Here is a 27,968-nt window from a genome sequence, read left to right on the forward strand (position 1 = left end):
TAACACTGTACTTTCATCAGCTTCCACTCAGAAGTGTTGAAAGCTTGGACAGATGAATAAAAACTCAAAAGGAGTTTTGCTATTTGATTAATAAGAGAGTCTAACCCACTTCTTTTATATATTGCCTGTTAGATGCCTGCAAAAAGCATACTCTATGGAAATCCAAAGGAATGGTCTGTAACAATTGTATGGTTAAATGGGAGTGAGCTGGTTTCAAATACTAGGTGTTCAGAGATAACATGTTAGAAAATGGAAGTGCAATCTCAGACTGTTAGTAACCTATAAATCAGTAAGTTCAGCATCAACATTCCTCCCAAGGGCTCTAACAAGTCAGCAATGAAAATCTATATATGTATGTTCTGCAAGAGTGTATGAAGACATAGGTCAAAAATGACTGGATTTTAACTTGCCATGCTGCTAATGACAGTGACTGGCAGAGTGACAGCTCTACTCATTTTTGTTTAAAGTTGTGTTTCAGAGTCTTTAGTATGGGTGAGGATGAGATTTTACTTTCTAATGTAAGAGAATGTCCAATGTTCCTAACATACATAGCTTCAGTAAATACTGCTTCAAGGAAATTACTAAATACAAAGAAAATACTGGGTTTCAAGAAAATACTAAATACAAAACTGCAGGTATTGGTCACATTGAACTTTCTCTCTAAGAAACATCAGAGGTTTTAAAGCGGCAACAGTTTCTGTCACACATGCTTTTATTTTCTTGACCTAAAATTAGATGTGTGAAGATCATGTATCTGAGCCTTCTATTCTAATGCAAAGTCTTTGTTTTCTAAAGCCCTACAATCCTTCAATGACAGAGAAAATACTAATCTGTGTACTAAGGCAGGAATCCAAATATACTGGATCATGAGGCACTTTTATAACTTCACTGCAGTCAATTGCCCCATTCAAATGCTTCTTACTATGTACAATACTACGAAAGATTAAGGATAACAAAAAGATGAGCTGATTATAAACTGGGTGTATGACACTTACATTCAGCACTTCATTTCATTCCTGCACGTTATTACTGTCAGCTACATACTTCTTGAAATACATTAACCTGCTTTGAACTCTTCCAGGAAAAAAACGTGCTGTTTTCCCTGGAGTTTGGATGCTAATCATGGGACAATATAGTTTTACCCTATACACCATCCTTTTTGCCGTGAATTTTTCTAGCACAATTTTTAGCATGCACTTGAACAGAAACCAGACAGAATTGTTGTTGGTTCTTCTTGAGCTCTATATTACTATTTGTGGCAGACAGGACCATATTGTTTTTAAATAAGAAAAGTGTCAATATTAATCCACTAATAAGTAATTTCTTAATTTTATCTCTTAAATGAGACTGAGTAAGGAAAATCAAATCAGCTTCTCACTAGAAGAGAAGAACTGAGAAGAAAGCTCCAATTCACCCAACTAGTTATGGATAATCCAGCACCACATAATGAATTTTTAAATTAATTGAATTCACTGAATTAATTAATTAAATTAATTATTTTTATTTTAACAATTTTTTTTAAAAAACAACTGAAAAGGAAACAAAGCATCTTTTCAAACACCAAACAATCAATGTAATACACATCCAGAAGATAGCATCAAAGCAATTCTTAAATGGAATTTAATTTAAAAAGAGAGTTTCTGTAGATTCTACAAATAGGCCCCAGATGATTACAAACATTTTTGGAACTAAGATTATCAGGATTTAAACTAGAAACACTAGTTTAAATGTCTTGTATTTCTACAGAGCAAATCCATGATTACATTGCAAGGGCCATCTTTGCATGTGTTTTAAAACATAACCCTGAAGTCAATTTTCTGCTGACACTGCTGGAAATTATGATAACGGAGTAAATGGATATATTTCTCAGATGATGCCTTTGTTATATCTCTTTTCAGCTTGAAAATAAATAATTGTTGGTGTTGAAGTGTCATTGTCATGACACAATGGCTGCCTTCATGGCATCAAATTTTACATCCTCTCTAGAAGTGGTTACAAGGTGGAAAATGTAACAATAAGGACAAAAAGACATTAAAGACTGTAGTTTACTTTCCTCCTCTCTCTTCCAGTTTTACTGATACACTGCACACTCCATAATATGACCTCTGTTGTTTTTCTTCTGTTCACAGTAAGCAAAGTATTTCTCCTGGGTGTCTGAAACAGGTTGGATAGTAATGCTGTTCCTAATAACAGGATTTCAAATGTAAGACTTCAGAAAGAACAGAGAGAAGTTTTATGAAGAATTACCAAACACTCTGGATACGAATCCAAGGGGAAACTGAGAGGCAAACATGGTAAGAAACCAGGGAGCAGCATAGAGGCTGGGACCAATCTCATGTTCCTCTAGGTGGTTATAGAGATCTCGATGGTAGTCATGAAGAAGTCGAGACAATTGGTACATCTGGATCTGCATGGAATAAGAAGAAAGGAGTAAAGATCAATGTGTTTTAACAGTCATAATAGCAAAGTCCATGCTTCATACTTATCAGAAACAGAGAAATGTCAATTGATGTTTGGATGAAATTGTGTGGAAACAAAAAATACCCGGAAGCCACCTAAAAGACACAGGATAGGTCACCTGTGAGCCTACAGTAGGGTCATTTACAGGGCCATTTGAACACAACAGTAGTCTTCTATGGTTTCCCCAGAAGTATTTTGATTTAAAAATCATGCATTTAAGATGATGTATTATTTTCCTAGATTATCCTTCCCTATTTTTAAGAACTCAATTTAAGTTCAGGTTTTGACAATACTAGCTGTATTGCATTATTATTATTTAACATTAGGATCCTTTACTTGAAAAAAATGAAATCATACCTGTAAAATTGTCATGTCAGGACGATATTGTTTTCTCAGGCCCATGTCAAACATAAGAAACTTCAGCATTTTAAAAGCATCTTCTTCACTCATATGGAGTAATAAAACTCCCGCTACAAAACTAAGGCCCTGGCAATATCCTACTTCCTGGTCCAGAAGTGAATAGGCCTTCAAAATATTGTAGAGTGACAGCTGCCCAGCTCCCAGCTGTGCTGAGAAGTATGGATGTGTTGGAAATGTTCGCCCTGTGAAAAGAGCTGAAGTTAGTGACTTAAACTAAAAAATAAACAACAAAGCCCCCAAAATCTTGTCATGTTGTCAAATTCAACAGCCTTTCAAAAATGTAGATTCTTTTGAGAAGTAGATTTTGAGCCAACCCACAGGAAGACCATAAGAAAGTTAAGAATACAGAACAATTGACTCTTATACTCTACCACTGTTTTGTTACAGTCGTTGCAAAGTTAATTTAGAAACTGTCAGGGGGTGGGAAAAATCTGTTGTTTGGAGCAGCTGAATACCTGATTCTTAAGATTGGCCCCTGAACAGCTTATTAAAGGATAATAAACTATTATAAGGACTATTATAAGTTGTCCTAATAAGGACAAGTATTAGGATCCAGGCACAGACTTTGAATATCTGATCTTAGCGGACTGAGGCCCCTTCTGTTTTCTTTTTCGTTTTGTCTTTTTCATGTAAATGTGTCTCTTGCCACAACCCTCCTTGCTTTGGTCCCTCCCAGTATCCATTTGCCTTTTTTCTTTTTTTCCTGCAGCCTGTACAATAAAAAAGAATTGTGTAGTTGTATATAAACTATAATATATGCTATATTTATGTTATGTGAGAGCACAGGTAATGGAGGCAGCCAACAAACAGTGTTTTGTGCAGCCATTTCTGGGCTTTGTTTCCTCAAGCTTTGAGCATACAGAGACTATGTTCAGGATCAGCTGGGGACTCCTGGAAGTGTGAGGGTACTGCTGCTGGCTGGTAAGGCTGATGCTGGTAAAGCTGATGCTAACCAATGCTTGTCAGTTGCCCTTGATGACAGGGTGCCTGGAACTTTTGTTCCAGCTGATCTCTTATAAGGGAGGGTCACTAATGACCTGGGCAGTGGGGCAGAGCACACCCTCAGCAAGCTTGAAGGTAATACAAAACTGGGAGGAGTGACAGATACACCTATTACCACACAGAGGGAACTCAACAGGCTGGCCAAATGAGCTGCCAGGAACTTTATAAAGTTCAACAAAGTTAAGTGGAAAATTCTTGCCGTTGGAAGGAACAAATCCATGCACCAATATTTGCCGCCCATCTGGAAAGCAGCTTTCCAGAAAAGGACCTGACCGTTCTGATGGTCACCAGGTCGAACATGAGCCAGAATTTGTCCTTGCAGCAAAGAATGTTGATTGTATCCTGGGCTGCATTAGGAGTGCCACCAGCAGCTGGAGGCAGCTGATCCTTTCCCTCTACTCAGCAGTAGTTAGGCCATATCTGGAATGCCCAGTTCTCTGTTCCCGCTGCAAAAGAGATATGGCCATACTGGAGAGAGTCCAGCAAAGGGCCACTAGGAGCATCTCTTCTATGAAGAGAGGTTGAGAGAACTGGACTGTTCAGCCCAGAGTAGAAAAGGCTCAGGAAGACGTTACCAGTGTGCACAAATACCTAGTGGAAGGCAATGAAGAAGAAGAAACCAGGCTTTTCCCAGTAGTGCTCACTGACAAAACAAGAGGCAATGGGCACACATTGAAAAACAGGAAATTCCACCTTTTTTTTTTTTTTTTTTTTAATTGTAAGGATGAATAGACACTGGCAGAGGGTGCCCAAACAAGGCTGCAAAGTCTCCATCTATGGACATAACCAAAGTTTGAGCAAACATGATCCTAGGGCAGACCTTGCTTTGAGCAAGGGGGATTTTGACTAGATGATCTCAAGTGCTCCTTTTCCATCTCACTCATCTGTGATTCTGTGAACAAAAACATTAAAGACTTAACCTTTACAGATTTTTGAAAAAAACTTCCAAAGACAAATTTTTCACTATTAGGAAAAACCCTCTCCCTATCAAACTTCCTCTGTGAAAGGAGGAATTTGAATACCTCTTTTGTTCTAGTATTAAGTGGAGCTTGTTTTCTGGTTGCCCACTTGTTAAATACCACCCAACCCTTTAGCTCCTGGAATGCTGCTGTGTTGCCAGGTAATATCAGAACTCCTGTTTCAAGACAAAGCCTGTGGCAGAGTCCTTCTGCCATCTGGTAGCTGCTCTAGCATGTCATTTGGGACACGGCATTCAGTTCTGAGTAGGTCTCCCTGGCCAGGGTGTCAGAGTTGAATATAACAGAATAAGTATTTCTAGCTTTCAAAGGAGAAGGAGCTTGCTTTTCTTTGCTTGAAGAACAAGTTACTATAGCATAGTCTAAAGGCAGACCTGCACTGCCTCACTCAGGCAGCAAAGCTCATTTCATCTAAGTCATGAAAAAGAGTTACAAGCTTAGCAAGAATAAAAATGCTAAGAAGTTCTACAAACCAGTAAATGGAAGAGAATAACTGCTAAACTCACAAGCTGATGTGCTTTTGAGTGCTCTGATGTGGCTTAACTAAGAATTTTAGCCTTTATTTTTGAGCAAAGAAATCTGGCCCTGCCAAAGGGACTAAATGAAATGTGATATCTCTAGAGCCCCAGAATGTGAAATAAGTACCTACTACTTTATTTTTTAAAATGTAATAAAACAAACCTAATTTTCCACCGTGTTCAGCAAACACCCAGTGCTGCATGGTTTCCTACACAGATAGCACTGTGACATATAAATTAAGCCAGTAAAGTAGCTGCTCTACCTTAGCTCTGCAGCCACATGCACACTACTAGCCTCAGGAAGTGCTATTTATGTGAGGATATTTATCTGAGGATGCATGAATTCAACTAAGTGCGAGCAATACTACTACAGCTTTGGCTCATACTGTGTTAACAACTATTTAGCCTAACTTGGGCAAAGTTTGTAAGTATTACAACCACTGTGTTGCAAGAACACAGTTTTTTTTCTTTCAAGGTGAAGTGCATGCTCTCAGAAGGATTCTTAAAGATTTAAAAGAAAATGCTTCTGATAGCCTAAAGGAACACAAGTCAGAATATGCAAATCCCTTCTAGCTGCCTATCCAGTTAAGCTGTCAGTTACCATGCAGCACAGCTCTATTTCAATGTGAATCACTAGGAAGTCTTCAGCTTCCTAATTCACCTTAAGGTTATGACAGGGCCCAATCCCTCTTTCAGCTAGTGGGCTGGCAAATAGCACCCTGGCAGAAACAACACCTTGCATGAAAACCACTATGAAGTCACCAGTTTGCCAACACATTTATTTCTACAAGAAGAGCACATGGTTAAGATGAGAAAGTATTTGTGTGCAGAATCAGGCAGAAAATATGAACAGCTTGCCAAGCCAGTAAGCCCCAGTCTGCTGTGTGAGATAACCAAGCTGAGACTAACTGTGCTCCTTACTCTCCAGGAGTCATCCCAGCACCATCCCTCTGCTACGGTGTTCAATTAATTAACCCAGCACAAAACTATTCACCTCTTACTGAACCACTTCAGTGTTCCACCCTTCACTGCCAGGACTATAAACACCAGGTATGCTGGACCAAAAAGTATTTGCTAGTAAATGGCTGCATGTAAATGTCTCTCTCAAACACAAGGGATTGTTGTCGGGCCATGCTCAGTCCAGGGGAATTCCTAGTTCTGGCGTGCAAAGTCTGAAGGGAGACAATTTACACACCCTGCCTACTCCCAGCTGGCATTAAAGCTCCTTGGACTATCACTTTCCCAGTGCCAAATCCAAACCAGACAGGTCTGCCAAGTAGGGGAAAGGTGAAATCTACCACCACCCTTTCCCACCTCTGGTTGTGCCATCTTATGCAGAAACACACCTGTTCCTTCACATTCCTATTATTTTCTCTGTGCTGGCATTTTGACTCACTTTAACAAGCGTTGCAAAAAAAGGAGAAAATAGGCTCTTTATCATCGAAAGCTTAGGTCACCATTTAAACTTGACAACTCTTCTCAGTGCAGTATCCACTGAAGACAGTCAGCACATAGAGTTTTCAATAAAATAATAAATGGGTGGACCCAGAGAGCTCTGGGTATAGGCAATCCTTCCTCATCAGGCAAGAATAGGGGTAGAGCATTTGCAGTGAAAAATGCTTAAATACTTTTGAGTAGTTATAGAGCATAATTAAGAAGGGATAATTCTGTACTAGTGCCTTACAGAAAAGATGTAAGAGAAAATAATACAATGGGTATTAATCATTCAGATCAGTCCAAATACAACTTTCCCCATAAATTTTTATCATTCTTTTATGTGACATTTGGTTACTTGCAGTGCATAATTTCCTTTGCTGGAGTTTTTCACTGCAAATTCATTTGATCAAATGCAGTGATAATGGACTTCTTAAATTGACCCACACAGCTCCTTCAGAACCAAAGTGTCAGTACTATGCCCTGGAAGACATTGATTTTTTACCTTTATTAGGGAAGAGCATAATGAATACTGAGTTCAGTGTGGGATTATCCCACACACAAGAGCTGTGATCCTTTTGGAAAAACATCAGCTCCTGGTTTCTCACACCAGATTAAAAACAATTCCTACCAACAACACATTATTAAATAGTGAAAGTAATTTTGTGTATTTCCTTCTTTAAGTACTTTACAGAGATTGAAAACTCCTTGTTTTAATTTCAGACCACTACTGTACTTACCTAGGTCAATAAGAATTGCATGCTGTTGGGAAGTTAGCTGTTTTAGGAGCTCTTTATAAGGTGTATCCTTTGGTTGTTGTTTACTTGGAAACTGATGTTTAAGATGGTATTGCTCTGCTAGAAACTTCCAGATCTCCCCACGGTGGTGGCGTGGTACTCCTGAGAAGAGAAAGCAATTAAACCAGAATTGGTATCCTACTGAGGGTTCTGCTACAGTTGAGCTAACAGGATTGAGGAACTGAAGATACCTATCTGCTACACAGGCAGACAGATCCCTATTGGTTACCTCCAATGGACCATAGAAGTAGATGAAACTAGAGTGCTTTTACTTCCTCAACCACTACAAGACATCAGCACCTTAACAGAAATAATTTAAAGCAGAAAGAAATACTCGGAACTACCTAAGGTTAATGCTTACATCCAGTCTGAGAAACATGAGAAGAGGCATCAAGAATTGCTATACCTGTCTCTGAAAAGTTATATGCTTATCTCTCATTTTTCTATGTAAAGTACACAATAAACCACTGCAATAGAACTAATTCACACTTTTCACTAATACAGCATGGACTTTACATTTTAGGAAGGTGGAATGCACATATACCAAAAATGTAAATAGGTACAAATGAGACATGATCTAGAACTACAAGGCAGATAATCAGATAACAAGTATTGTATTTCTAGTTTTGCTATCAGCTTGCTTAATGACTGGTACACATAAAACTGTTTTAAATTTTGAATTTATTTCTCTTTAAAAAGGGCAGATGCTACTTAACTATATCAAGTAATGATAAGCTTCATTTTTAAACTGTATGCATAGCTCCAAGAGTAAAATTAATGCAGCAGAAGACTATCACTCACTATTAAATCATCTACACAAGAAATCAATGCACTTTCACTTGGGGAAGTGTTCTGTCTAATCCATAATGCAGTAGAATCAGATACCACAGTTTGAAATAACTTACAGCTCGAAGTTTTAGGACTGGTTTTTTCTTTTGGTATATATGTAACACATGGAGGACAATAACAATAGGAGAAATCAAGAATTACTCAAGCACACAAGTTATGTGGAAAGATAACAAAACATATTAGGATTTAATATTGTTAGAAATCTAGATTTACCCAGTCATTTTTAATGGGCAATTTGGTTTAACTTGCTTGCATAATCGCACATAGTCAGGGGCAATATTTAAAATCTTCAACTTCTGACAGTGTTTAAATCTTGATACTTCCTTTACATGTTGGAAAGCTTTGTAAAGAAGTATAAAAAGTTCCTTGGAGTAGCCATTTTCACCACTGGTCCATCTACCACTCAGCCTAAGGCCTTTAGGTCCAACCATGGCAAATGTAACATTGAGCAATATCCCAGTTTCTTAGAACATTTAGAAAATATCCTTGTATTACTTTTGCTGCAGTGGAGATAGAGGTGGCTGCTCAGCCTTGCAGTTATGAGGAAGACTGTAGGTAGTTGTTTGCAGGGACAAAGTGTTCTTGAACTCAGAGAAAAGGAGTTCTGCAGAGATACCCATGTCTACTGTTTGTGCACAGACATAACACACAGACTGGAACAGCAAATTTCCAGAAAACGGTGCAGAAGGCTTCTTCAGTTATTCACAGTCATTTATTGCCATCATGCAGGCTTTTTTTCTTCAACTGTGCAATTTTAAATTTATAAAATCAGATTTTAAAAATTGTAATACATTGAGGTACATCTCCTGGTAAGGGCAAAAATGTATGCTGTAGCTGCAGTGATATAACTGCATCTACCACTGAAAGGGACTGGTACTTGCATTTGCATAACCACGATGGTACCAAATGTTGTTACTTGTTTAGTCAGCAGCCCGAGGGACAGCATTAGAGAGAATATGGTTATAAGGAGGGGTTAAGTGGCCACACTACTCCTTTTCAGATACAATTTACATGCATTTCAACAACTCAAAAAACAAAATGTTTACCTTGTCCAACAGCAGAGTGTATTTTTTCCACATCAAATTTAATCTTTGACCTTCCAGGTGTACTCAACATTTTTTCCCAAATCAAAGTTACATCTTTTAAGCATGGTGTGATTTCTTCATAGTCAAGTTTCAGGCGTCTGTTCTGCAAATTGTTTTCAGATGCTAAAAAGTGATATAAAGAATGTAAGAGTTAATATTGTTTACTATTTGTAAAATGGATTCATTTAACTTACAACTCTCTTGTGCTATCCACCTGAAACATTTAATATCTAAAATTTCATGGTTCTGGGGTTGGATCAGTTTGTTTGGTCTTTAAAAGATATTATATGCTATATTAATTGTGTTTGGATAGTTAAATTGAATTCCCTACTCTTAACCAACTCCTAAATATAAAAAAACATGAGAGATGATGACTACTGAAATAAAGACAAGATTTTCATAATAGGAATTTTCATTTCCCCAGCTCTTCAGTGCAGGAGACTTTCAGCAAATGAAAACACAAACCAAATTTAGTCATCTATTTGTTATGCATACAGGCCCATAATAGTAATGACAAAGTAAAAACAATAGCTGGGAAAACATCAAAAAACCATGGCAGAAATGAAAATGATTCTATAGCTGAGTGTAATTCCAAAGTTTAGAAGAAGAGCAAGAATTTCAAAGTGAGTCTTGGTAAAGCTTTTAAGGTTTTGTATTTTCTGTGGGGGCATTTTAGTACTAGAATGTGCCTGGAAAACAGGGTTTATTAATGTTAATTATGTAAACTAAATAATAAAGCATGTTTTGTAACAGTGGATGGCAATAAGACTGAAAAAGAAGAAGAGGAGAAAAAGAGGCATAGTTCATATGAGATACAAATATGTCAATCGTCTGTTCCTTAAAGGATGAAATGATCAAAGAAAATGCTATATATATATATATACATATACATATATATATATATATATATATATATATATATATAAGAAGCCAAGTTGAAGCTACAAAGACAGCACTAAGGAAAGACAGTGGGAAATTTATGGAGAAATTAACAAAATAGGTTACCATTTTTTAACTAGTCTGTAATGTGGCTGAGTACTCAATGCATCTAGTTCCAGGACAAGAGCAGCTCTCTACTTACAAGAAAATGAGCAGAGCAAAAGTTCAAAACACATAAAAGTCTGGAAAGGTTCTGGAGTATTAAACAAAAATGAAAAGACAATTCCCATACAGATAACACGATTTGAAACTATGTTTATGAAATAGTGTATCATGAAGTAATCATGGTTTTAAATTAATTTGCCCCAATTTACAGTACTTTATTGTGATGATGCAATACTGTAATAGTAACAAGATACCCTTATTTTGAGAACATTCTGCCATATATCATGAGCCCGCTGCTACTTTTGAGGATTTCACAGTATGAATTAATAGAACCACTCCTAATTATTTCAGTCTTGAGACAATCTATGTTAAAATGCTATTATATTATTTGATAATTTAACTCTCCATTATTTGTATTTTTCAACTCCTTTATATAAATTTAATAAATAGTTGCATTGCATAGTAACACTATCAACACACTGAACTCAACTTGTTCTGACATCTCTATCAGCAATTAAGGTTTTTTAGAATATTGAATTCTGAGAGTCACAAAGAGTTATCTTGTCCTGCACTCACACTGACTACACAAGCTTCTAGATTTTAAAAACTGGAAAGAAAAGAACTGTTTATATCTGGGATTTGTACTCATAGTTACTTTCACATGTGAATGAATGACTTTATTCAATGAGGTTACTCATGTGAGTTGTGAGGTTACCTAAGTATTTGCAAGATTTGGACCTCAGAATTTCATTTTTAATTCAGTGATTAGTTACAGATACATGAAATACACTGCACTCATAGTTTTATTATAGCTATGTGTCCACATGGAAATTCAGTCTATCTAAAAACATTTGTCAACTTCTTCACATTTTTGTCAGGTCAAAACAAACAAATTTATAAATCAGAATACAAAAAAACCTTAAAACACAGATGGTACTGTATGAATGTAACTTAAAAAAAGGGCATTTAAATTTCAGCTTATAGGAAAACAAACTCAGAGAAATCTTTTAATGCTTCATCTTCTGCAAACGAATGTTTTGTGGTGCTTGGCAACCTTTCATACTTTTCTGCTTTATTCAATCTTCTTATGCTATATGCAAAAATGTGACATGTGAGGACTGAGGTGAGAATATGCCTTTATCAATAAGCTTATTTAGATACTGACACACCCAATTCCCAATATTACACCTAAGCAGTACTAGTAAAGATGCTGTGCTCACTGCAGCCCAGTCACCTATTGTTTTCCAGTATTGTCTCACCATCTTCATGTAGCAGCTACCTAGGACAATTTCCTCACCCCACAGGGCACACAGCACAGCTGGGCCTTCAGTTCTGCCAAAACCCACCTCATTCATTCACTTACTAGCTTTTTAGACATGCTCATCTTAATGTATGTCTGATGGTTTTGCAATTTTTTCTTTTGGGCAGACAAAATTGGAGCATCTAGTTAAACTTGCTAAAATGTGTATGGATATTAATGACCTGCACTTGCCAGAAATTTGACTGCAGGCTGTAGATTCGGATAATTTGAATATAAGAGAATTTTTTTTTTAAATCAGGAGTATAAATACACAGAGAAAATTTATTTTGAAATGCCATAAAAAAGTTACAGAAGTCTGTACAACATTCTAAGCTTAGAGACTGTATAAATCATTTCTCTAAGTACCTCTTCTCCAGATGGTCTCAGCCTCTGGCCAAGGACACTGTATATCTGGTATCCATTGCCATATTTTATTTTACTGGATTAGCTAGAACATTGCTGGGAACATGCTTATCATCTGTGGGTTCTTAGGAAACTGAAGTGTCAGGTGTTCTTCAGATAGGGCTGAAATAGGAGAGCTGAGAGCAAACAGCCTACAGGTGGGCCAAGTACTTTGGCAGGCCATATCCAATATCCAAGAGGTGTTTTGTCTTTCCAACCACATGTCTTAGCCTGAGTTTAAAGAAGGATTTCACATTTGATATTCTGAACTTTTCATACAGCTGGGCCCTTTCTCTACACACTTCTTGCAAGTCAAATCTTCCTCAAGTTTAGACAATAAAAAGAAATATTGCCATTTTCATGCCAGGTAACATTCCCCTTTGAGGGTTCAGGTGCCTACTCCCTTCCTGAACATCTAAAATCACTCAAGATAAAATTTTGGTCCTCATTATTCATATCTTCAAAGGACCAGCTCTCAAAGGCATGTGATTCTGCATACAGCTGTTCTTTATGGGTAAAAATTGCCTCCAAAATGGATTTATTGCAGCTAAGACATTCACAGAAAAATCGTGGTTAAGAACAATTGCAAATTACTGTTTCCCAAGTTCCTTTTCATCACCCTTCGGACTGATGTAAGTCATTACCATTCTACAGAAACCTTGCCTGCACAGTGTGGGTACTACTGCAGGAACCCATAGTTTCAAGTCCACAACAACCTCTTTAAGAACTTCCTTTGAGCCTCAAGACTGGCTAAATACAACGATGCAATGACCAATACTTAGACAAGCACCTGTGGATATGAATGTAGAAAAGAATTCAGTTCATGATACTGATCATGCTGAATTCCTTGTGAGAGCTTCTAGACACCAGCCCAAAAATCCCCAGCCATGGTAAAGAGAGTGTCCCTTCAGATCAAGCAAACAAATAATAAGGTGAAATATAAAAAAATTATCATCCATTGTCACCTACACTAATGAGTGCTGAGGGAGATGTTGCTAATCTGATTTACTTGTGTGTTCCTAGAATGTTTCATTAAGGCTTGGTGCAGTCCACTACCAAGGCTACCAGAGAAAATCAAAAAGGGAACTTGTATTACAATAGAGTGTAGTACTCCAGAACTTCACCAACCTTGTAACTTCTGGTTTTCTTTCTCCATTCTGAGGAGCAGTATCTGCTGGATAATGGCTTTCTTCCACAGTTCACGAAGCTCATGGGGTGTCCGTTTCCTTTCTTCTTTCACTGGCCCAAAGGGGCCATCTTCACACACTGGCTCCAATGGGGATCTGGGTGGAAGATCTCCCAATTCACAGTAATCTTTAAAAAAGAGAAGCTGTTGTTAACTACTTGGATATCATGAACAGGAGGATGGACACAATTTGAAAGACTGGGCATATACAGATACACACATGCACATGTATACACACTAACTCATGTATCCATCTATATCTAGATAGATAGATAGATAGATAGATAATAGGTAGCAATACCAAGCAAGATTTCCCAAATGACAGTTTCAAGCAGACTTAAAAGCTGCTTCAGAATAAGAATCATACAGGCTAAAGCCTAGAATAATTTTTTCTATAAACTGGTAAAAACATTGCACAACACACCAAGACCACATCTTGCTAATTACAATTTTACACACAGAGAACTGAAAGGAAAAGACAAGTTTGAGAAATCACAAAAACATAACCTACAGCTGAAACGTGGCATGACTCAAATAGCAGATAAAATCAAATATAGCACCCACATAATTTGAAGAATAATCTCTAAAGCATGTTCCACAAAGAAAACACACGCCCTTAGCTGCACAAACACACCACCACCTAAGGCCGTACAATGGGATGATTACCAGTTCTTAAAGTAAATAGGTGGAGAGAGAGACAGGCACTTAAGACATGCTTGTTTCCACTTTTCATTTTTAACCGTATCATAACCTTCTGCACTTTTTCTTTTGGCTTCAGCTGGCCTACCACAAAATATGTAATTTTGTCAAGCATGCAAGGCAATTCTAAGACTGAAAACATTACAAAAGAAAGTGAACATTAAATAAATCTCAGGCAAATTGAAAAATAGTTTATATTTAGGGAAAGAGTGTGTAACATTGTTTTAAGTCAAGTAATCAATGTAAGAAGCACAAGCTGTTATACTTTGTTTTCTTAATACCTGCTGTAGTATCACTTAATTTTATTGTTTTATACAGCTTCTCTGGATGCTCAGTAGTCTTTGACACAACCTGTATCTAGAAGAAAAATTACTCAATTCACCAACTTTAAAATGAATGGTCAAAACAACCAATCTCTTCCTACCAAAACTCAAATGGAAGGCCATTGCAACAGCACTTCTTCACCCAAACAGAATGGCTATGAAATGGCTCCCTGAGCTATACATGCAGGACAGTGCTTTCAAATTATTGCAACAAAATCCATTTACAGACTCGCCAGCCAAGGAGAAGTACATCTGTGTGTTCTATTTTGAACTGCTTCTGCAGAAGGAGCAGTCCTGAAGCAATTAGCTGATGGCAGCTCAGTGATCAACTTTTTTATCATTGCCTAGCACGGTGGTAAAGATTTTGAATTAAAAACACATAACATCTCATCTCTTAAAATGAACAAAATAGGAAGGTTTTCCCCCCTTTAAATTCTGCCCAGACAGTCACTCTGACTCATGTAGCTCATATGCAGCTATTCTTTCCTTGTTTGTTTGAAGGTACTCACACAACTGAGCTCAGATGACTAAGAATGGAAATGTTCCCAGCTGTTCACTTCTGCTTTTCTAAGTCTTGCCATTGTCAATCTTCTCAAAGAGTCAGAGAGAAATAGAGTGGCTCCAAATACCACTAATTTCTTTATACAACATTTATTTGCTTGCCACCACAAAGTCTAGGGCTAAAATATCCATATTAAAAAGAATGTAACATTTTCAGCTAGCAGAACAATTTAAACCTTTAGGACCTTGCACTCTGGATATAGATGCGGATACCCACACTTCTGGTATCTACAGCATTTCAAAGAACAATGAACATCATGGGAATGAGAATTAGGCAAAGGTCAAATATTTGACACTTTAATGGCAATCACCATTTTTGCAAAGCAAATAGGAAAACTGACAGGTGCACTCAGAAATACAGCAGGTTATGAGAAGTATCAATACAATGAAGAGACTGTATTATATTCATTAAAAGATCTGGGAAACATTAATCCTTTTTCTTCACAGGTAAATGGAAAGACTTCAATGGGCTAAGATGCTGCAATTATGAAAGAGATACAGGCAAATGTCAGCACACAGAGAAGATACTCAATAATTTTCATCTTGTATTGACCATGAAAGGAAAATTATTTTTATTTGATGGCTGGTTTTGTTGCAATTGTTGATTTTAATGCACATGTGCTACCGTCAACAATGTTCTGTACATTTTTATGTAGAATTTCTAAATATAGTGGCTTTGATCCAAATTTTCCTTAGTGCATACTAAGAAATATTTAAAGGGAAATGCTCTTAAGGATAATGCTGATAGAATTCACTTAATTTGCTTGAATAAAATAATAAAGAAATAAAAAGACAATCTTCAAGAAAAGCTAATTTCCTCTAAGGCTGCATACAGTACAGAAGTGGTCACCACACATCAATGCAAAAAAAGTAAAAGTGATCCAGATAGGAAACCCCTTATCTACTGTACACTGTCTGTGGTCTATTCAAATCTTATATTCATGTTCCATTCTCACAGCATCCAATATGGAATGCAGGCACATCTTAGGGGAAACAAGTCTCTTCTACACATCCTCCCAGTGGCTTATGTGTCTCTTTTAGAATCAGATATGTATTCTGATTTTATATATGTATACATGCACTAATATGACAGAAAATAATAGACTATGTCCAGATACAGTTTATGGCCACCTACTTGCTAAAAAAGCCCTAAACCCAAAAAAACCCCCAGGCTGGCAAAATACATCCAAGGAAATGGATTAAACACATCGCATTCCTAAAGCAAGAATGAACACATGCAACATCTAGACTCTTCCCATCTTCAATGTACACATCCCACTTTCTCAGGACAAATTTTAGAGACTGGTCTTGAAGTACCAAATTCATAAATTTATCAGAGACATTACTCACTCGTCGTTCTCCAGTGATCAAACTGTGGCAACACCTGAACTGCTGCAAAGCATTAATTACTGAAGACCATGGTCCTGCTTCCATTTAGGCTGAAAATCTCCCATCTGTTACTGGCTAATCTGATCAGTATTCATTAAAAGAAATAATGCTTAAGGCTATATAGAAAACCAAAAGGTTTCAAAATTCTGCAAGCCGAACAATTATGATTATCAATCCTACCTCTAATGCTTCTGTGAAGAATCCTAGGATTGATTTTGCCTTCCAAACTGCAGCTCCTTTTCAATTTTCTCTTTTGCTTCTTATCACTTGTGGACATTTAACAGAAAGTCTAAAGTCTACTCTGATAAAGTGCAACACATTCAAAAACTGCCTTCCTTCTCGTCTGCATGCTGGCATGAGGCAAGATTTACAGAATGTGAAATGAACCTGTTTAACTGCTCAGGTGGCCTATCAGAAGTCTGCAGAGTGGCATGAGTTGTTAAAGGAGGGAGGAAGGTGGAACGTGAAGGTAATCCCTCAAAGCAAAATAAAAAACTCAGACATTTGGTAAGTCAGCACTAACCCATGTCCATGAACATACAAGGTGATAGAGAGACATGCCACCCAGCTTCCAGATCCAGAACAACAAGAGCAGAAATACTGTGACAAGGAACGGAGTACTGCATTGTTACGCACCAGGGATCTGGAGGATAGCAGAGAAAGCAAAGATAAACAGTAGAGCAATCCAACTGCACATAACTGGGAGCTCACATTCCACTGAACCAAACTGCCATGGGGAGCCTTCAGAAATTTTATGAGATTAGTAGGTGCACTTAAACAGGATCTGAATGCTTCAGCACACACTGAAAAACTGCTTCCCTGTTCATCTGCCAACTTAGTCAGCTTTTGTTGACTCCTATGCCACGTTTGACCTGACTCTAACTCCTTGCAAGTATATTGCCTCCTTTGCTTCCATATAAAATTCTACCTCCATACATGTTACTCCTACAAGCCTATTGCACTTCTATTTTCTAATTTGGCAAGGATTTGTGTTAATTTTCCATTTGAGATTCGTACTTGGACTACACTTAAGAACTATTCTTCTGCACAATGCAATTTTACAAGTCTGTGGGTCAAACCCAAGGGTTGCCTGAAAAACTGCACTTCACTGGGAAAACCACCATCTTTCCTGGGCTTGTGAGAACTTCTTCAAGGTACTGAATTGCAGATGACACTGCTCATGAACCAGATGGAAATGTTACTCAAATATTCCAATGCATGCTTCCACTACTTATAACACCCAACAAAGGACAAGGCCAGTAGGAACAATGGACTGAGATGGAGTTTGTACAGCTCATCTATTCATTTATACTCAGCTGTTGGCTTCACACGGCAGTGCTTCAACCCTAAGGTGCAGAGTATCTCTACACTGCAAAAGGATCAACAAATGCATTACAAAAACCTCTTACATGGGCAGATGATACAAAAAACGAAGTACAAAAGATTAAGAAGGAAGTGTCAAGATGTATTACTATCAGGGACCACACTAAAGAAAGTCTGTACATGGAAACACGGTGAATAATCTCAGTAGTAATTAAAACAGACAAAACTTGATCAGAAATTATATGAACAGGAAGATTTCATTCGTAAATCATGAAGAAAAAATTATTTTATCAAATATTTTCCTAATCAATCCACCTTAGCATTAAACAAAGTTTAAGTAATAAACCAACCTAAAAACCTAAATTTAAAAAACATCATTTCAGAAGCACTTAGTCTAACCAACCTGATTTTCCATTCAGGTAGTACAACATCTTCTTTCACACATGGTACAGAAATAAAGAGGAATGCAAACTTCTACAACCAATATAACATTCCCATTACTGTACACAGCTGCCTGGAATATTTAATTTCATAATCAAATTCGGTAAAATGACCAGGAGCCTTCTGTAATCAGAAAGCTTCAGATACAGAATCAAAAGAACCAACAAGTTCTTCTAATCTGACATACCACTTAAAGGAATGGCTGAATGAGGAATTCTTGAAAAATTGTGTATTTCAACATTCTAGATTAAAATCAGCTCTGAAAGATGCTTTGGACTTTGTTTTAATTTTAAAGCCAAGACTTCCTAAAAAGTACTCACTACCTCCAAATTAATCTCATTTGCTAATCTTATAAGTCCCCGAGAAAGGAATGCCCTGATATTTCAATGGGCACAGAGGCCATCAAAAGTTAGTCGTGTACTTACTGGTTGTAGCCAAACTTCTGTGCGACAAATCAAGATTGAGCATATATTTTTTTCTGAAAGGACACCTGTCCCTGCCTGCTCTATTTCTTGTATGATACTGTGAGTGGGACTAGAAAACTGACCCGGCTGAAAATTAGGGCTTTTGAGTGTGTCCATACTTCATCTAGTTTAAAATGATCACTGAGTTGTTGTTCTCTTCACCTTTTTACAGAGAACTAAAGAGTCCCACTTGAATAGCCAAAAAAATGTGGCTCTTAAATGATGTTACAGAAGTAGGAACATCTGCCTGCAAGTACGGTGGGGAGATATAAAGGTTAAAATTAAATAACTGAGGAAACACATTTATCATTTAGAATGTGAGTATGAGAACAGTGAGGAGGAGAGACAGAGCTTTAGAAAAAGATTAATAAAAACCTTCTTTCAAAATAAATGTAGCATTGAAACAGATCAAAGTGTGATCCAGTTTGTAAGGAGACTCTGCTGTCCTTTTTCCCTCCACTTTGCAGATTCAACACTCATTACAGTCCCACAAATGAACAACAAAAACAAGACTCCGAGGATGAGACACTGTGTCTGAAGGTGCCAGTGAGAGAAACGCCGCCCCCTGGTGCTTCCCACCACTCGCAGCATCACAACCAGTTCAGGGGAAGCAGCTAAAAGCAGGAGCTGAGGCTGGAGAATTCGAACTGCAGTTCCATTTGCTACAACGGAACTAGCATAATCCAACACTCCATCCTCCAGCTACCAGCTGTAAAGTATTAAAAGTCTCTACAGATCATTTCACCCATGTAGAAAATCCTTTCTAGGTCTTCAAACTGGAGATCAGCCTCATCTTCAGGTTCACCAGGGATCACCTGGCTGTCCTGTCAGGCAGCAAATCGCACAATAATTCTCTGATATGCTTAGTTGTAAAGTTATGTACAGAAGAAGGAAAAAATACTGGGGGAAGGGGAAAGTGGCAGCACTAACAAGCAGGAAGCGGCTGGAAAAGGGTGTGTAGGTGGGGCTTTGCTCCCACAACAACCAAAAGGAATGGCTTCTCTACAAGGCTTTGTGTTGCCTTCCTGAGCACGGCTACATTAGTCCAATCATCAGGCAAGGCAGGAATCTCAGCCAGCAAGAAAAAATGGCTTTCCAGCACATCTATTTGCAGTATTTTTCTTCTACTGATTTATGACTGAATATCCTCCTTTGTGTATAGTAAATCCTTTTAAATAATGGTGTCTGCAAAACAAACTGCTCTCTGACTGATAATTCATGATGCAACCCCCAAAGCACAGCCAGCAACCATTTTGCTCTGCCTGACCTACAGAAAATGAAGTTTTAGCTCAAACTGTTTATGAGCACTTCCTAGAGAATTAAAGGATTCAGAAGTGCAAGAGAGTGGGACTAAGTGCTGTTTCAGCTGTTCAACCTTCAAGTGGAAACTCAGGATATCAGACTTTTATCAAGTTCAGTACCTCAAAAGAGTAAGATCAGAATTTCAGCAAAAGCTATCCAGTTGTCTGGGGTTTCTTTTTTTTTTTCTTTTTTTAAGCTTTTAGTAAATACACTTTCATATCCTGCTGTGTTAACCACCCAGAGAGCAGCAATGAACACAATGCATCTTGAGATTCAGCTCACCACCTGCCTATATAAACATAACCACAAATGTCAGAGCCTAGGTTTTTCTGTGAGTATAAAGCTTAAAGCTGTCTCTAGTACTTGTGACAATTTATACATTCTTATGTGCAATTTACTCATTACATACCAGAGAAATTACTGCCAGAGCAGTTTCATTTTTGTTGACAATGTCTGCCCACATGTGCCCAGATGTAATCACAGCAATGCACAGTTGAGACACTCCTATGGATTTTACCTTTAACACAAAGTTTAGCAAAGCAGCGTAGGCTAAACATGAAGTCAACTGTATCATCTCTGAGCCATAGAGATCTGGGTCTCTTGGCTGACTGACTTACTAGCTTTTAAACACCCCCCTTTACCAGCTTTTTTCCTTACTCCTCTGCTGCAGATGACCCTGTTGTAGGCTGTTGACCATGGCATCTGAAGGGAAAAACTTCAGTGGATGTTTCTAGATGTTTCTAGATGCAGTGGAGTCTGCATCTACAAAGGGAAACCCATAAATCACAGATGTTCCCTTATTTCCCTCCCTTCATGTTTGCTTTTGCAGAATATGACAAAGCACATTATCTTTAAAATCTTTGCCCTCTGTCCAATTTGGCTGAAATGGATCTTTTGTACAAATTAAAGGAAATCAGTCTAAAAAGAGTGAGAAAGGCTTAAAGAAAGAATATGAAAGAAAAACAAGATGTTAGTTACATTTACTTTGGAACTAAAGTGATTTCTTAGTTAACTGTGGTGGTGAGTCCAGTGTTAGACCAACTGTACAGCAGCTCTCTTTAAGGCTACAGAGACGGGGTAACAAGTAAGTATCCTTCACTGCCAGAAATGTTCCAAGAGATGCATAAACATCCAAATAGAAAAACCCAGTATTTGCTTTAAATAATTTTAAAAACCCGCTGACTCTTGAGTTTTCTTCTGTTCATAACCTGAGTATGCACAGTGAAACAAAAAAGAAAATGAATGAAGAAAAAAGGCCAAATATTTAAAACTGCTGCTTCTATTAATAGCACATCCTGTTTTCCATTTTGGCCACACTTGTTTCCCAAACTATTCTGCTTACCCAGCTGTAGGTTGTTAAGATTGTATCTTGCAGCTATTATGTCTCAGAGGAAATGCTTGGGTAGGCAATTTAGGTAGATTTTATTTTCCTATTTAATATGGGAAAATTTTGTGGCTTTCAAAAACAAGTAAGACTATTTCCAGTCACAAAGAGATGCATCAAATCTGTAAAAAGAGAAGTTTCATATAAAACCGCTTCACATGCCTTTAAGTACAACAGAGCATTTCACATGCATGTTCACATTTTATGCTCCTGAGATCCCTTCACTTTGAAGTAAGACTAAATTTGAGAGGAATCTGTGCCCATATGCAGCTTACCTCACAGTCAGACAAATGACATTGCAAGCAGGGCATTAATGATAGAAACACTTCTGTTATGTACTACTCCAGTTAATCAGGGCCTTAATTTAAGATGCAAGAAAAACATCTCAATGACATTAGGATGGCTACTTTTCACTACATTTATTATAATGTACTGTTCCTTTCTGTTTCCTTACACTTCTTCTTATTTCTCTTATTTCTTATGGCCTTAGAGGTAAGTCAGAAGTTACTGCTTACAAAGCTCATAATATGAAATTCAAACTTTAGTGAGCCAGAGGATTTTCTCAGGCATTCTTGGTCCCAGCATGTCCTGTACTAGGTGGCTTACATAAAGTGAATGCACAAAATGATGCACAAGCATGCTTATGCACAGTGGTTTTCTTCTAGTCTCTGGTCCTTCAGTTCTACAGAATTTCACAAAATAATTATGGGAACAGTGGATAATTATGACTCAAGTGGCAAATGCCAGACTGAAGCAGCATACACCAGGACAAAGTATGTACTACAGAACTCAAATGAGATCATAAAAGAAATGTGATTTCTGCTGGTACACCTGGATTTTTCTAGTCTGTAGTTCTATACTCCAACACAGAAAGATGAAAGTGAAGCATCCTCTTTTTTCAGCGCTATATGTCGTGATGCATTTTTTTCCCCAGAACTCATTAAAATAGTAAACATAATTTCTTCTTTGGCTAGTTAACATGAGACAATAAGAAAAATTTACATATAAAGCTGAAAAGTAAAAAACTCAACAGCTAATGAGCCGAGTATTACCAAGAAGTAGGTTGTAAACTGCAATGACAGCACCAGGCAAATATATGCCCTTGGTAGACACAACAATTTACACTTCACACACTACATAAGCAAACAAGATCACAAAAGCAAACAAACCCAGACACTACCATCGTATCTGCTGGGAGAATCACAGGCTTTCTGGGGGGTGGCCACCCGCAGGAATATCTGCTGCCTCCAGGAATGCCTGCGAGTCCTTACGGGGCTGTCCGCATCCAGGGCCTGCTGGCCGTGCTTGGAGTCGTAGTCACTGGAACAGCAGAACACAGAACAGTTTGAGAGCAGGTCACCTGGCTCTGCCTGCACAGCCTGCAGTGAACACACAGCCACTGCCTTGGGAGTGCAGTGTGCGGTGCACGTGCCAGGGCAAGCGCTCAGTGTTGGGAAGGTGAAACTTGCTTTGTGGCAGAGGCACACACATGGCTGCAAACAGCACTGAGGTTCACAAACAGGGGCTGGCAGCTCTGTACAGTCTACTCTTTACAGCTTTAATTAATTTTCTGGTTTATTTGCAGCAGTATATTAATAAGAACATGCTAAAGATAATACTCAGTAATGTAGCTTTACCATTACACTATTTACATGGCATCCACCAAACTAAGCACTTCTTCATAGGAGACACAAAGACTTGCTGATGCCTTTTATCAATACTCATCAAGGAGCTTTATAAACACCAACTAAACTTCCAACCTTCTGTGCACTGGGTATGCAATATATTCCCTCCCAACATAGACTGGGAGAAAACTTTTAACCTTTCTCTTAGCAAGTCTGCCTCTGAAATATTCAAAAAACTTGGGAACAGAATCAAAGAACCCTGGATTTTACTCCTTTGATGTCATCCACACATGCCATACAGAGGTTTTTATTCAGAATATAAAATGAAATAGTGAGGAACAATACTGTTTTCCTATTAAAAATCCCACTAATAAATTTAATCTCTAAAAACTTAGTTAAAACTCTAAACTATTCATTGTTTAAATATTCTAAACTTTATTCCAGCCATTGGCTAAATGGTTACAAAAGTCTTTGTAGAAGCTGAAAGGGATAAATGAAATCCAGATAGCTCTGGCAGCAATAGGGAGGAGCATTTTACATCCTCTCCTTCCAATTTGAGGACACTGACATTGCTTAAGATGAATCATATATTCTCTTAACTGAAAACTCTCCTATGTCAGGAATAATCACAGAAGTATAGAGATGGAAGCTGCATGACCATTGCAACATCAAAAATGGCTAAGATCTGCAATCCTAAGGGGAGAGTAGTCTGGGATAACTTCATCCTTTTGACAGCAATTACAGAATGCAGTTACAAATGCAGGTGAGCTGTTGCACAAATCAGGTTTTGCAAGTGCAAGAAGCATTTCAAATATTTCAGACAAAGAAATCTTTGAAAATACAGTTTTACCTCCAGGCTTTAAGAGAAAACCCTACCTTGTTGTGCTCCTAAAGTCAGAGGTGTTATTTTCATCTACAGGAGCCAGAAATTTTAAAAAATTTGGCACAGAAGAGGAAGAATGAAGCTTTTTCCTTAAGGCAGTACGGTAGGAGATGCTGAGAGTGCAGTTGGGAAAAGTATAGTTTAGAACAAAGAAGTATAAATCCACAGAATAAAAATAATACACATTCCTAAGTTTCAAACAAAAGGCAGCTAAATCCTGAAGGTTTGAATATCAAGGAAACCAAAGTCAAAACCAAAACTGCTAACAAGGTCCTAGTTTGAGATATGTATTTGTTTGGGCAAACTAAAATGTTCCAGTGTACATAAATGTACTTCCAGTAAAGTTACTAGTCTTTGCTATATCCCAAGATTTTTAGTGCATGTTTCAAATAAATTTTTTTAATCTAATAAGAACCAATGCCAACTTCATCATATTTTCTTAAATATCAGTTTCAATGACTGACTAAATCTGGGGGAAAAGGTTAGGAAAAGTTGACACTGATAATCATTGGTAAATGTAAAATAAGACTTTGGCAAAAACTACTTTGTAAAGCATTAACAGGGTTTTAGTCAGACAAACTTGGAACTTTTAAGTTAAAAGCTAAGCCCTCTGACTGATCATTCAGGACTGTGGCTCTATTTATGCAACAGACAGGAGCACTAATCAAATTTCATCGACAATCTTCTGGCCAACATAATTATTTTAAAAGAAATTCTTTTAATTTAAAAGAATTATTTAACTGTATTTTAGAATAACAAGTCTGAAAGATACTCACAAGAAGGTGAATAGAACACAGTAAGAACAAGTCAGATAATGAAAAGTTTTTGCATGGAGTAAAAATATAGAAAACTACTTGGCTGATGATACTAGAGACCTTTTCTCAAACACAAAATCACATAAGCAGGAGAATTTACTCCTGAAAAAGTAAGTTTAAGAAATAATTGTTTCTGATAAACCATAATGTTCTATCTGGATAGCATTTAGTAATGTTTCCTGAAGATGTGAACAGAAGTGGAGGGGGGGAGACGTGGGGGCAGAATACTCTGGGATAATCACTAGCATTAAGTGAAGCAGGTTCTTTAGTAGCTGGCACTAAGATAAAGAAGATAAGTCTGCAGCATGGTGTACCCTGCAAACAGGGGTTACTTCCAATTACGTTGTAAATCCATTACAATTACATGATAATTCCACTTACAGATTTGGGAAGCTTGACTGTATTGATTTAAACTCATTAACACATTTGACATCCCTATCAATTTCTATTTTCAGTCTTGTTACTTAGATGTTCAATATGGCACATCCTTAATAGACAGGGAAAGGAAAGAAGAATTCTTTGTGCACAGAATCATTACCAAATCAACTGGAAAAAATTTGCTTTGAGAATTTAACCTTTAGGATTCAAGTAGGTCCTATTAAATTGAAGAATGAACAGGATTCTGCAGACTCATTTCCTGCCCTGAGTTATGTCATACTTCTGAGGTAAAGCTGAATTAAGGTATGCTAGTTAGTACTCAGAAAGTACAACTGAAAAAAAATGGTGAAACAGCATCCCCAGTCGAATATTTTCTCAGGTTTAGAAAAATCAGCACCTTGGGGAAACAGGAAAATTTCACATGAAATAACAAACACGAAAAACAAACAGGAGCAGCAATAAAAATTGCTTGCCAATGGCCTGTGACTGTTTACAGTGCTTCTGAGGACATTTGGTCTCATTAGCTTTTGAGTTAAAATAAGCAGTTTTAGATCAAGGGATTAAGAAAGAGTTTCACAGTTTATGATTTTTAGGGAGCCACTTAGTTTCAGGTTCTCAGGGAAGTGTTAATGTCCCTTTCTTCAATGCTCTCTCTCTATATATTTTAATTCTAAGAAAGAAGGCATGGAAAACTATAATTTGATACTGCTGCAAGTAACCAAGACAAATGATGGGTTGATGGACTGGGGTTTTTGTTCGTTTGTTCTTGGGTTTTTGTTTTGCGAGGAGTGGGGATGGTGGTGGGGTTGTATGTGGTGGGATCTTTTCCTATCAGCTCTCCATATTCCTGCTGCTTCTTCCCCCATGTAGTTAACTTAGTCAATTTGCCTTTAATGTGAGGCACAAAAGAAAAGTAGTATGTTTTTGTGCTACCATGAACAAAGGACAAAACCAAATGCTTCAGGAAGGACAAAGTGAGCTCTCAAGTTCTTGGAAACTTATTCCTTACACAATTTAAGGAGTCCTGCTGTCTGCTGCATAACAACAAATTGCTTTGCAACAACTGTCTCTAAAGAAAGAGCCAATGTCTGAAAGAATTTGATTGATTAAAATAATAAATTATGTAAGTACCAGCTATACATTCAGTAGTTGAGCAGTTAAAGAGCTCCCTCTCCCATAAATATCTACCACCTCTGGTCTATACTAAATAATTTTAATTATTTATGCTATAGAGTTTCATATTTATGACATAGGAAAACAAACCCTACCCCAAACTATTTACAGGTACTAGCTCACCTTTTTTGTGCAAAATGCCCACTTGGTTCTCCACTTGAATTATGTCTTAGATATTTTAAAAAGTTGGGTGAAGAGGCTGAGGGATTAAGACGAGCTAGAGTAGGAGAACGTGCAAGTTGACCAGAAGAACTTTTAGATTTTCCAACAGATTCGTTCACACCATATAGAGCGGATTCCAACCAGAGCGATGGAGTTGAGGTAGCACAGAGAACAAAACAGAAAGAAAGGAAAGGGGGGAAAAAAAATGAAATCCCTTCTCTAGTCTTTGAAAGAGAGCTGTAAATTAGTCATTTCCTATGTTTTTCACAGTTAATGCAGTAACTGTAAGAACACAAACTTTATTAACCCAATCAGCAAAGTCCCAAATTCATGTTTACAGGCTTCAGCAAGGCATTTCAGAATACGACTAATTATAACTCACCAAAAAAATGGCAATAACACCCCAATTTCTTTTTCCTTATATGTGCTTCCCCTTGATTTCTATGATAAAGTCAGGCATATGATCAAGAGTTCCAATGAATGAGAAGTGAAATGCTATAGGAGGAACTAAATTTAGCTCTACTTTGAAAACCATTTTTGATTGAGGTATGCTGTTCTAGAACATTCATAAAACAGGACTTGTTAAAAGTCTATAACTCACATGATTTTTGAGAATTTTAAAGTATACTCATCTTTTAAGTTTTCCATTTCCTCTGTTTCTGTACATTTGCAATGAAATAGAAGCAACAGAGATTTCTTTTGGATTTGAATTACGTGATGAAGCAAGCACTCAGGCCCTACTAAAAATTACATGGCCAAACCCAAACATAAATAACCAAGGAAATAAAAAAATATACTTAATTTCTAGCTGCATTCCTATAGTAAAATAGTAACTGATTGAACAAACAGCTACAAGTTCCAGGGCGGCGCTTGTGAAGATAACAGATAATCAACAAGTCCTAAATTGCACTACAAAAAACATTCTATAGTACTATAGAATTAAAAAGGTTCAAAAAAGGGACAGGTTATATTTCCTTTCAAATACTACAATTCTCCTTTTTTTCACTGTCATCATCTATTTCAGGTACGCTCGTTTTATGCCCTGCCTCCTGCAGGAAAAAAATGGGCTAAAACACACAGAGATTTCCTATTAATTTATGTAAATGAGCAGTTTGGGCAGTAAAACAGAAGCCTATGGGGCGAAGTGTTTCAACAGTAATTGGAAAAAACAGATAGAAGGAAGGGAGAAAACTGCCATAAAGTTAAGAGGGGACTAGAGATGCAGAGGCAGGCCTCTGAAGGAGGACAGCTTTAAGAATATTCCTATTAAAGCAAGTAGTAGTTTGTTTTTGTGAATAAAATCTAGATAGGCTTGAAAAGCTAGACAGGAGCCCTACCTCTACCAATACCTAGGCACTTTAAGTCACTTGTGGGTGCTATTTCAAAGCTACATATGAAATCACCAATTAGTAAGGTTTTCAGGATCACAGAGGCTACTGGATTTTTCTCTGTAAATAGAAAACAAGAGTAGCGTTTATTTATACCTTTCACAGATCAAAACAATAAAAATGATTGTTTGGAAAAATATAAACTAATTGAGCAGTTTTGTGACATATACTGTGAAACTACACA

General features: G+C 37.4%; 1 protein-coding gene across 20 annotated transcripts in view; it reads right to left on the reverse strand.

Moving 5' to 3' along the window:
- Positions 1-27,968, reverse strand: part of TBC1D1 (TBC1 domain family member 1) — a 97,859-nt gene that overhangs the window by 9,736 nt on the left and 60,155 nt on the right. For 7 of the 20 annotated variants that reach the window (XM_056489748.1, XM_056489752.1, XM_056489751.1 and 4 more), the window contains 8 exons: positions 26,358-26,486; positions 23,862-23,981; positions 22,541-22,680; positions 13,417-13,602; positions 9,504-9,665; positions 7,552-7,710; positions 2,818-3,062; positions 2,248-2,407 (listed from right to left, as the gene is read on the reverse strand). In XM_056489748.1, coding sequence (XP_056345723.1) covers positions 2,248-2,407; positions 2,818-3,062; positions 7,552-7,710; positions 9,504-9,665; positions 13,417-13,602; positions 22,541-22,680; positions 23,862-23,981; positions 26,358-26,486 — 1,301 coding nt within the window. Of the gene's footprint in view, positions 1-2,247; positions 2,408-2,817; positions 3,063-7,551; positions 7,711-9,503; positions 9,666-13,416; positions 13,603-14,454; positions 14,516-16,407; positions 16,560-16,626; positions 16,809-22,540; positions 22,681-23,861; positions 23,982-26,357; positions 26,517-27,968 lie in introns of those variants that run through there. The other 13 variants (XM_056489754.1, XM_056489755.1, XM_056489764.1 and 10 more) reach the window with 6 other exon arrangements.

The sequence above is a fragment of the Oenanthe melanoleuca genome, chromosome 4 (genome assembly GCF_029582105.1).
Source record: "Oenanthe melanoleuca isolate GR-GAL-2019-014 chromosome 4, OMel1.0, whole genome shotgun sequence".
NCBI lineage: Eukaryota > Metazoa > Chordata > Aves > Passeriformes > Muscicapidae > Oenanthe > Oenanthe melanoleuca.